We start from the raw sequence: 12627 nt of genomic DNA, 5'->3' as shown, positions 1-12627 counted from the left end.
GAAAGAGAGAGAGAGAGAGAGAGAGAGAGAGATGTATTATTTTATTACAATGTATATTGTATACATTATTGCTTTGTCACGTTATTGCTTTGTCATGTTGGTGCTCTTGGTATGGTTCCCAATTAGAGGCAGCTGATGTTTGTTGTCTCTAATTGGGGATCATAGTTAAGGACTCCCTGTTCCCACCTGCTTTGTGGGATATTGTTTTGTGTCTGTGCATGTAGCACCACTGAGGTCACGTTTTTGTTGTTGGTTATTTCTTTTTTGGTAGTTTCACTTTGAATAAAGATGTGGAATTCAAATCACGCTGCGCCTTGGTCCGTCCTTGTTAATGACCGTGACATGCTTTGGCAATAATTGGTTTTTCATGCAAATGAAGCAGCTTGAATTTGAGAGAGAGAGAGAGAGAGAGAGAGAGAGAGAGAGAGAGAGAGAGAGAGAGAGGCGGAGATAGAGAGACAGAAATAGACATACAGACAGGATAGGTCACTATCATTCCTAGAAGGATGAGCTATCAGAACAGACCGTCCACCTCAAGGATAATGTCTCTTCCTTATGTTTCTGACTGACCACAACAGACCGCAACCACAGGATACCAACGCCATGACAACCTCTGCCATGAACACTTCTACTATGACATCATGCTTGCTGTGTGCTCGCTGTAACCACAGTCTGCGCTCGACAAGGTGAACCAACCTCACATTGCACGCTTAGAAGTTTAATTTAATTTTAATTGAACCTTTATTTTAACAGGAAACTCAATGAAGAACAAATTATTATTTACAATGACGGCCTGGCAGAAGTTGAGTTTGGGAGTACAGTACGCAATTCATATACTGTTATAAGCCATACAGATGTAGGATCTTAATTTGATCACTCTTGTGTTGCTGAAAATGTTCCTGCCCAGCAGGAAATGCAAACTTGTAGTGTATTCAAGGTTTAAAAAGGCTTCTAAAGTTTGTAATTTCTACTTTAAAATCTCAGACTTGATTTTTCCTAACAAAAAAATGTATCAACGCCTACAATTTTTTTTTTCTTAATTTTAATCCACATAATAATTCACATTTCCTGTTGCAGCAGGATTATTTTCCTGCTTTGGCAAACTGGCTCAAATCAAGATCCTACATCTGTATACACTTCAATACTGACTTAGTAGTGACAGAACCTCCAATGCAACACATAGATATCTGTTAGAAACAGTAAACACACAGCTGAAATAAGGAGATGGAGATCTATGATAAACTGCATGGCCTAGGGCAACCCTCAGCAAAATCATTCATTGTCTTGGTTAGGTATTATCTCTAACCCAGATTACCCAGAGACCCAAGAGGCAAAGAGCTGACCTGTAGCATGACCCCTGATGATAGGGGGAGGAGGGAAGGAGAGGGGTAGGGGAGAGGTTGCTGGTTCAAAACCCGATCAGACTACGTGAAAAATCTGCCAACGTGCCCTTTAACAAGGCACTTAACGCAAACGTCTCCTGTAAGCTGCTTTGGATAAGAGTGTCTGCTAAATGACTAAAATGTAGATAGTAGGTAAGGCTCAACATGCCAAACTTCTCTAATGTTACTGACAGTCGTTGGGAGCCTTAGAAGTTATGCTGTGATTGTGATGCCAGAAGGCTACTGAAGGGGTTTTATGGAGTGCTGTCTCCAGTCGTCTGTTGTGTCTGTATTTATTGAAGAACTGGTCTGTACTGCTAAACTTACATCACCTCAGCCTTCTGCTACTACAGGGCTCTCCAGCGTGTGTCTGATGCTAAACCAACACTAGCTGCTAGCCGTTCACTAAAGCGTTTTGTTGTATGCACAGGGCATGCTGCACGCTGGTTACAGAGTTCAGCGACGTTCAGTGACTGTGCTTGTATTATAGGCCCTCTACAACATCTCATTATTGTATGAGAGAGACAGAGAGAGAGATAGATAGATAGATAGATAGATAGATAGATAGATAGATAGATAGATAGATAGATAGATAGATAGATAGATAGATAGATAGATAGATAGATAGATAGATAGATAGATAGATAGATAGATAGATAGATAGATAGATAGATAGATAGATAGATAGATAGATAGATAGATAGATAGATAGATAGATAGATAGATAGATAGATAGATAGATAGAAGGAAAGAAAGAGAGAGAGAGAGAAAGATAGGTAAAAATACTTGAATCAGTTATAGAACCCATTGCCCTTTATGGTTGTGAGGTGTGGGGTCTGCTCACCAACCAAGAATTCACAAAATGGGACAAACACCAAATTGAGACTCTGCATGCAGAATTCTGCAAAAATATCCTCCGTGTACAACGTAGAAGACCAAATAATGCATGCAGAGCAGAATTAGGCCGATACCTGCTAATTATCAAAATCCAGAAAAGAGCTGTTCAATTCTACAACCACCTAAAAAGAAGCGATTCCCAAACCTTCCATAACAAAGCCATCACCTACAGAGAGATTAACCTGGAGAAGAGTCCCCTAAGCAAGCTCATCCTGAGGCTCTGTTCACAAACACAAACACACCCCACAGAGCCACAGGACAGAAACACAATTAGACCCAACCAAATCATGAGAAAACAAAAAGATCATTACTTGACACATTGGAAAGAATTAACAAAATAACAGAGCAAACTAGAATGCTATTTGGCCCTAAACAGAGAGTACACAGTGGCAGAATACCTGACCACTGTGACTGACCCAAACTTAAGGAAAGCTTTGACTATGTACAGACTCAGTGAGCATAGCCTTGCTATTGAGAAAGGCCGCCGTAGGCAGACATGGCTCTCAAGAGAAGACAGGCTATGTGCACACTGCCCACAAAATGAGGTGGAAACTGAGCTGCACTTCCTAACCTCCTGCCCAATGTATGCCCATATTAGAGACACATATTTCCCTCAGATTACACAGATCCACAAAGAATTCGAAAACAAAACCGATTTTCATAAACTCCCATATCTACTGGGTGAAATACCACAGTGTGCCATCACTGCAGCAAGATTTGTGACCTGTTGCCACAAGAAAAGGTCAACCAGTGAAGAACAAACACCATTGTAAATACAACCCATATTTATGCTTATTTATTTTCCCTTTTGTACTTTAACAATTTGTACATCGTTACAACACTGTATATATACATAATATGACATTTGTAAGGTCTTTATTCTTTTGAAACTTCTGTATGTGTAATGTTTACTGTTTACTGTTTATTTCACTTTTGTATATTATCTACCTCACTTGCTTTGGCAATGTTAACATGTTTACCATGCCAATAAAGCCCCTTGAATTGATTTGAATTGATAGACGATAGCTAGAAAGAAAGAAAGAAAGAAAGAAAGAAAGAAAGAAAGAAAGAAAGAAAGAAAGAAAGAAAGAAAGAAAGAAAGAAAGAAAGAAAGAAAGAAAGAAAGAAAGTGTGAGATAGATTGATAGAGAGAAAGAAAGAAAGAAAGTGCGAGATAGATTGATAGAAGGAAAGAAAGCAAGTGCGAGATAGATTGATAGAAGGAAAGAAAGAAAGAAAGTGCGAGATAGAGAGATAGAGAGGGAGGGAGGGAGGGAGGGAGGGAGGGAGGGAGGGAGGGAGGGAGGGAGGGAGGGAGGGAGGGAGGGAGGGAGGGAGGGAGGGAGGGAGGGAGGGAGGGAGGGAGAAAGATTGAATCAGAACTTTGTTAGGGCCTGAGTATAATGGGACATCAAGATGTGTGTAGGCAATGAGATGAGCTGTGCTGAGCTGAGCGTCAGGATGCTAACATGCATCATTAACTATAAATAGTTAATGATGGACCCAGGAAGCTTTCATTAACCACTGTGTCTGCTAGAAAATTCCCCCATTCCCTGATGGAATCCACCTACAGAAAGAGCACAGCGATTTTAAGACTGTTTACGTTAGCAACGCGCAGCTTTACTGTGTGGCCATTACATTTATGACTAAAGCTATCCATGGAAAAATATCAGGTTAAAAAAGGATTTTATGAGATGATGAGTGATTTTGATGAGGGTTGCCCTAGGCCATGCAATTTATCAAAGAACTACACTATGTATATTAAAGTATGTGGAAACCCCTTCAAATTAGTGGATTGGGCTATTTCATCCACGCTCGATGCTGACAGGTGTATAAAATCGAGCACACAGCCATGCAATCTCCCTAAACAAACATTGGCAGTAAAATGGCTCAGGGACTTTCAACGTGGCACTGTCATAGGATGCCACCTTTCCAACAAGTTAGTTGGTCAAATTTCTGCCCTGCTAGAGCTGCCCGGTCAACTGTAGGTGCTGTCTCAGCCGCGAAGTGGTAGGGCACACAAGGGCCTCTGGAAGTGACGTCAGCACAATAACTGTTTGTGGAAGCTTCATGAAATGGGTTTCTATGGCCGAGCAGCCACACACAAGCCTAAGATCACCATGCACCATGCCAAGCGTGGGCTGGAGTGGTATAAACCTCACCACCATTGGACTCTGGAGCAGTGGAAAAGTGTTCTCTGGAGTGATGAATCACGCTTCACCATCTGGAAGTCCGACGGACGTATCTTGGTTTGGCGGATGCCAGGATACCGCTACATAGTGGCAACTGTAAAGTTTGGTGGAGGAGGAATAATGGTCTGGGGCTGTTTTTCATGGTTCGGGCTAGGCACCGTAGTTCTAGTGAAGGGAAATCTTAACGTTACAGCATACAATGACTTTCTACAGGATTCTGCGATTCCAACTTCGTGGCAACAGTTTGGGGAAGGCTCTTTCCTGTTTTAGCATGACAATGCCCCCCGTACAGAAAGGGAGGTCCATACAGATGGTTTGTCGAGATCGGTTTGGAAGAACTTGACTGGCCTGCACAGAGCCCTGACCTCAAGCCCATCGAACACCTTTGGGATGAATTGTAAAGCCTGCGAGCCAGACCTAATCACCCAACATCAGTGCCCGACCTTACTAATGCTCTTGTGGCTGAATGGAATCAAGTCCTCGCAGCAATGTTCTAACATCTAGTGGAAAGCCTTCCCAGAAGAGTGTAGGCTGTTATAGCAGCAAAGGGGCACAAACTTCATATTAATGCCCATGATTTTGGAATGACATGTTTGACAAGCAGGTGTCCACATACTATTGGTCATGTAGTATATGTCTATCTCCTTTCTGTCCTTTTCAACCCTCCTCTCCCCTCTACCCTACCCCTCTCCTCCCTCCCCTCTACCCTACCCCTCTCCTCCCTCTCCCCTCTCCTCTATCTTTCTTTCTAGCTATCTACCTACCTATCTCTCTCTCTCTCTTTCTATCTATCTATCTATCTATCTATCTATCTATCTATCTATCTATCTATCTATCTATCTATCTATCTATCTATCTCTCTCTCTCTCTCTCTCTCTCTCTCTCCCTCTCTCTCTCTCTGTCTCAATTCAATTCAATTCAAGGGGCTTTATTGGCATGGGAAACATATGTTAACATCGCCAAAGCAAGTGAGGTAGATAATATACAAAAGTGAAATAAACAATAAAAATGAATAGTAAACATTACACTCACAGAAGTTCCAAAAGAATAGAGACATTACAAATGTCATATTATGTATATATACAGTGTTGTAACGATGTACAAATGGTTAAAGTACAAAAGGGAAAAAAAATAAGCATAAATATGGGTTGTATTTACAATGGTTTTGTTCTTCACTGATTGACCTTTTCTTGTCGCAAAAGGTCACAAATCTTGCTGCTGTGATGGCACACTGTTGTATTTCACCCAGGGTGGGTACTCTAGTTTTTGTGACTAGGGTGGGTACTCTAGTTTTTGTATTTCTATGTTGGCCTGGTATGGTTCCCAATCAGAGACAGCTGTATATCATTGTCTCTGATTGGGGATCATATTTAGGCAGCCTTTTCCCACCTGTTTGTTGTGGGATCTTGTCTATGTATAGTTAGTTACCTGTGAGCACTACATTGGCTTCACGTTTCGTTTTGCTCTTTAATGTTTTCTGTGCGTTTCACTCGAATAAAGATGATGAAACCATTCCACGCTGCACCTTGGTCCGATCATTACAGCAACGTTCTTGACAGAAGATACCACCGCCCCAGGACCAAGCAGCGTGCCTAGGAGGAGCAGACATCCTGGACATGGGAGGATATATTGGACAGGAAGGGATCCTGACGTGGAAGGAAATCCTGGTCGGAAAGGATCGTCTTCCATGGGAGCAGACGGAAGCAGCGAGGGAAGGACAGCAACGACGCCAGGGTTCGCGGCCACAAAGTACACGTTGTGCCAGCTCTACGCTCCAGACCTCCAGTGCGCCTCCACGGCCCAGTACGTCCTGTGCCGGTTCTACGCCCCGTGTCTCCAGTGCGCCTCCACAGCCCAGTGCGTCCTGTGCCAGCCCCCCGCACTTTCCGTGCGAAGGTTGTTATCTGTCCAGGACACATTGTGCCAGCTCTACGCTCCAGACCTCCAGTGCGCCTCCACAGTCCAGAGCTTCCGGCGACGGTTCCCAGTCCAGAGCTTCCGGCGACAGTTCGTAGTCCAGAGCTTCCGGCGACAGTTCCCAGTCCAGAGCTTCCGATGACGTTTCACAGTCCGGAACCTCCAGAGACGGTCCAAGGTCCGGAATCTCCAGAGACGGTCCACAGTCCGGAACCTCCTGAGACGGTCCACGGTCCGGAACCTCCTGAGACGGTCCACGGTCCGGAGCCTCCGGCGACGATCCGCGGTCCGGAGCCTCCGGCGACGATCCATGGTCCGGAGTCCCCGGCGACGATCTACGGTCCGGAGTCCCCGGCGACGATCCACGGTCCAGTTCCACGAAAGTGGAGGGATCCGCGAGCGGAGCGGGGTCTACGTCCCGAACCGGAGCCGCCACCGAGGCTAGATGCCCACCTGGACCCTCCCCCATAGAGTCAGGTTTTGCGGCCGGAGTCCGCACCTTTGGGGGGGGTACTGTTACGCCCTGACTTTAGAGAGCCTTTTTTTCTCTATTTTACCACCTGTTTGTTGTGGGATCTTGTCTATGTATAGTTGCCTGCGAGCACTACATTGGCTTCACGTTTAGTTTTGCTCTATATTGTTTTCTCTGCATTTCACTCGAATAAAGATGATGAAACCATTCCACGCTGCACCTTGGTCCGATCATTACAACAACGTTCGTGACAGCAGGAGGTTAGGAAGTGCAGCTCAGTTTCCACCTCATTTTGTGGGCAGTGTGCACATAGCCTGTCTTCTCTTGAGAGCCATGTCTGCCTACGGCGGCCTTTCTCAATAGCAAGGCTATGCTCACTGAGTCTGTACATAGTCAAAGCTTTCCTTAAGTTTGGGTCAGTCACAGTGGTCAGGTATTCTGCCACTGTGTACTCTCTGTTTAGGGCCAAATAGCATTCTAGTTTGCTCTGTTATTTTGTTAATTCTTTCCAATGTGTCAAGTAATGATCTTTTTGTTTTCTCATGATTTGGTTGGGTCTAATTGTGTTGCTGTCCTGTGGCTCTGTGGGGTGTGTTTGTGTTTGTGAACAGAGCCTCAGGATGAGCTTGCTTAGGGGACTCTTCTCCAGGTTCATCTCTCTGTGGGTGATGGCTTTGTTATGGAAGGTTTGGGAATCGCTTCTTTTTAGGTGGTTGTAGAATTGAACAGCTCTTTTCTGGATTTTGATAATTAGCAGGTATCGGCCTAATTCTGCTCTGCATGCATTATTTGGTCTTCTACATTGTACACGGAGGATATTTTTGCAGAATTCTGCATGCAGAGTCTCAATTTGGTGTTTGTCCCATTTTGTGAATTCTTGGTTGGTGAGCAGACCCCACACCTCACAACCATAAAGGGCAATAGGTTCTATAACTGATTCAAGTATTTTTACCTATCTTTCTCTCTCTCTTTCTTTCCTTCTATCTATCATTCTATCTCTCTCTCTGTCTCTCTCATACAATAATGAGATGTTGTAGAGGGCCTATAATACAAGCACAGTCACTGAACGTCGCTGAACTCTGTAACCAGCGTGCAGCATGCCCTGTGCATACAACAAAACGCTTTAGTGAACGGCTAGCAGCTAGTGTTGGTTTAGCATCAGACACACGCTGGAGAGCCCTGTAGTAGCAGAAGGCTGAGGTGATGTAAGTTTACCAGTACAGACCAGTTCTTCAATAAATACAGACACAACAGACGACTGGAGACAGCACTCCATAAAACCCCTTCAGTAGCCTTCTGGCATCACAATCACAGCATAACTTCTAAGGCTCCCAAAGACTGTCAGTAACATTAGAGAAGTTTGGCATGTTGAGCCTTACCTACTATCTACATTTTAGTCATTTAGCAGACACTCTTATCCAAAGCAGCTCACTGGTCACCTTAGCAACACCCACCCGAAGCACACGCTTTTCCTTCCAGTTCATCCTTTCAGCGACTGGCCCAAAGCTTTTAAGCACTAGGTTACCTGCCACCCCTATGTCTATGGTGTACTCCTATGGATGGCTCACCAAGTGGTAACTTTACAACAACAGGACTCTGAAAAGGAACTGGAGAACGTTACTTGACAGACAAACAGCTAAAGTCAACTAGCATTAGTCTAACATTAGTAGAAAACCTGGTTTGTTCACAACCAGGCAGGGAGAGACAAAAGCAGGGCTTTAGCCCATGTCAGTCACAAAACGTTAACCCCCCTGCAGTCAAAACAAGTAAGGAATACACATGTTAGTTGCTAGTTTATGTGGTCAAAACAGCTCAGGCAACAATTTAGCCAATAGCAGGTAATGAAATAGATTTTGCTGAAACAAGGTTACCATGCATTAATTGTAGTATGACTGGTATGACTGAGAGAGGATAGTTTCCCGTTGTCAGCAGCTGTAAGAGGTACAGTACTGTAGGTACTACATACAGACTGAAGCCAGTAATAGATATGAGTAGTGACTTGGCTGTGTTTCAAAGTTACTGTGGTGTTCTGTCTGTGTAATGCCAATGCAGCATAGAGTCGGAAGGACAGAGTCGGAAGGTGGAAGGACTTCTAAAGTAGGACTGCTAAAGTATTTAAGTAAACATGCTCTCATTGTCCAATGAGTCATCTAAATAAATGTTTGGTCAAGAAGAGTAAGAGACGTACAGTAAGCTAAATAATGACACACTCTTACCACTGGAATAATAATAACAGTATGAAAGTGTGTGTGTGTGTGTGTGTGTGTGTGTGTGTGTGTGTGTGTGTGTGTGTGTGTGTAAGGTTGGAGAGTAGAGCCTTTACCCCATCCAGGTGTCTCTGTTCTTCCCCCAGAGGGTAACTGGTCAGATAGAAAGAGAAGAGATTCCTACCTTGTGATGAGGACAGCGTTGTCATGGTGAGCCATGCCGTTTTCCGGGATGCTGTTCCCATCTCCTTGGTGACTGAGGATAGACTTCTGCCACTTACAGAAGCTGTCTAGAGACTTGTCTGCATGGTGGTTGATCTCCAGATTGGGCTGGATAGAACATACAGCACACATTACAACACAGTCTGAACACATCCACAACCCAGAAGAGTCTGAACACATCCACAACCCAGAACAGTCTGAACACATCCACAACCCAGAACAGTCTGAACACATCCACAACCCAGAACAGTCTGAATACATCCACAACCCAGAACAGTCTGAACACATCCACAACCTAGAACAGTCTGAACACATCCACAACCCAGAACAGTCTGAACACATCCACAACCCAGAACAGTCTGAACACATCCACAACCCAGAACAGTCTGAATACATCCACAACCCAGAACAGTCTGAACACATCCACAACCTAGAACAGTCTGAATACATCCACAACCCAGAACAGTCTGAACACATCCACAACCCAGAACAGTCTGAATACATCCACAACCCAGAACAGTCTGAATACATCCACAACCCAGAACAGTCTGAATACATCCACAACCCAGAACAGTCTGAACACATCCACAACCCAGAACAGTCTTTATACGTCCACAACCCAGAACAGTCTGAACATATCCACAACCCAGAACAGTCTGAATACATCCACAACCCAGAACAGTCTGAACACATCCACAACCCAGAACAGTCTGAATACATCCACAACCCAGAACAGTCTGAATACATCCACAACCCAGAACAGTCTGAATACATCCACAACCCAGAACAGTCTGAACACATCCACAACCCAGAACAGTCTGAATACATCCACAACCCAGAACAGTCTGAACACATCCACAACCCAGAACAGTCTGAATACATCCACAACCCAGAACAGTCTGAACACATCCACAACCCAGAACAGTCTGAACACATCCACAACCCAGAACAGTCTGAACACATCCACAACCCAGAACAGTCTGAACATATCCACAACCCAGAACAGTCTGAACATATCCACAACCCAGAACAGTCTGAATACATCCACAACCCAGAACAGTCTGAATACATCCACAACCCAGAACAGTCTGAACACATCCACAACCCAGAACAGTCTGAACACATCCACAACCCAGAACAGTCTGAATACATCCACAACCCAGAACAGTCTGAACACATCCACAACCCAGAACAGTCTGAACATATCCACAACCCAGAACAGTCTGAATACATCCACAACCCAGAACAGTCTGAATACATCCACAACCCAGAACAGTCTGAACACATCCACAACCCAGAACAGTCTGAACACATCCACAACCCAGAACTGTCTGAACACATCCACAACCCAGAACAGTCTGAATACATCCACAACCCAGAACAGTCTGAATACATCCACAACCCAGAACAGTCTGAATACATCCACAACCCAGAACAGTCTGAACACATCCACAACCCAGAACAGTCTGAACACATCCACAACCCAGAACAGTCTGAACACATCCACAACCCAGAAGAGTCTGAACACATCCACAACCCAGAAGAGTCTGAACACATCCACAACCCAGAACAGTCTGAATACATCCACAACCCAGAACAGTCTGAATACATCCACAACCCAGAACAGTCTGAACACATCCACAACCCAGAACAGTCTGAACACATCCACAACCCAGAACAGTCTGAACACATCCACAACCCAGAACAGTCTGAATACATCCACAACCCAGAACAGTCTTTATACGTCCACAACCCAGAACAGTCTGAACACATCCACAACCCAGAAAAGTCTGAATACATCCACAACCCAGAACAGTCTGAACACATCCACAACCCAGAACAGTCTGAACACATCCACAACCCAGAACAGTCTGAACACATCCACAACCCAGAACAGTCTGAATACATCCACAACCCAGAACAGTCTGAACACATCCACAACCCAGAACAGTCTGAACACATCCACAACTCAGAACAGTCTGAACACATCCACAACCCAGAACAGTCTGAACACATCCACAACCCAGAACAGTCTGAACACATCCACAACCCAGAACAGTCTGAACATATCCACAACCCAGAAGAGTCTGAACACATCCACAACCCAGAACGGTCTGAATACATCCACAACCCAGAACAGTCTGAATACATCCACAACCCAGAACAGTCTGAACACATCCACAACCCAGAACAGTCTGAATACATCCACAACCCAGAACAGTCTGAACACATCCACAACCCAGAACAGTCTGAACACATCCACAACCCAGAACAGTCTGAATACATCCACAACCCAGAACAGTCTGAACATATCCACAACCCAGAACAGTCTGAACATATCCACAACCCAGAACAGTCTGAATACATCCACAACCCAGAACAGTCTGAACACATCCACAACCCAGAACAGTCTGAACATATCCACAACCCAGAACAGTCTGAACACATCCACAACCCAGAACAGTCTGAATACATCCACAACCCAGAACAGTCTGAACACATCCACAACCCAGAACAGTCTGAACACATCCACAACCCAGAACAGTCTGAATACATCCACAACCCAGAACAGTCTGAATACATCCACAACCCAGAACAGTCTGAATACATCCACAACCCAGAACAGTCTGAACACATCCACAACCCAGAACAGTCTGAACACATCCACAACCCAGAACAGTCTGAATACATCCACAACCCAGAACAGTCTGAACATATCCACAACCCAGAACAGTCTGAACATATCCACAACCCAGAACAGTCTGAATACATCCACAACCCAGAACAGTCTGAACACATCCACAACCCAGAACAGTCTGAACATATCCACAACCCAGAACAGTCTGAACACATCCACAACCCAGAAGAGTCTGAACACATCCACAACCCAGAACAGTCTGAACACATCCACAACCCAGAACAGTCTGAATACATCCACAACCCAGAACAGTCTGAACACATCCACAACCCAGAACAGTCTGAACACATCCACAACCCAGAACAGTCTGAACACATCCACAACCCAGAACAGTCTGAACACATCCACAACCCAGAACAGTCTGAACACATCCACAACCCAGAACAGTCTGAACACGTCCACAACCCAGAACAGTCTGAATACATCCACAACCCAGAACAGTCTGAACACATCCACAACCCAGAACAGTCTTTATACGTCCACAACCCAGAACAGTCTGAATACATCCACAACCCAGAACAGTCTGAACACATCCACAACCCAGAACAGTCTGAACACATCCACAACCCAGAACAGTCTGAACACATCCACAACCCAGAACAGTCTGAACACATCCACAACCCAGAACAGTCTGAATACA

General features: G+C 44.7%; 1 protein-coding gene across 1 annotated transcript in view; it reads right to left on the bottom strand.

Moving 5' to 3' along the window:
* Positions 1-12627, bottom strand: part of LOC106568319 (A disintegrin and metalloproteinase with thrombospondin motifs 6) — a 200988-nt gene that overhangs the window by 171105 nt on the left and 17256 nt on the right. The window contains exon 7 of the mRNA XM_045692499.2: positions 9252-9397. Coding sequence (XP_045548455.1) covers positions 9252-9397 — 146 coding nt within the window. The remainder of the gene's footprint in view (positions 1-9251; positions 9398-12627) is intronic.

This window comes from Salmo salar, chromosome 13 (assembly GCF_965601325.2).
Source record: "Salmo salar chromosome 13, fSalSal1, whole genome shotgun sequence".
Taxonomy (NCBI): Eukaryota; Metazoa; Chordata; class Actinopteri; order Salmoniformes; family Salmonidae; genus Salmo; species Salmo salar.
The sequence above is the reverse complement of the archived record's forward strand: the minus strand, read 5'-3'. Positions and strand labels throughout refer to the sequence as shown.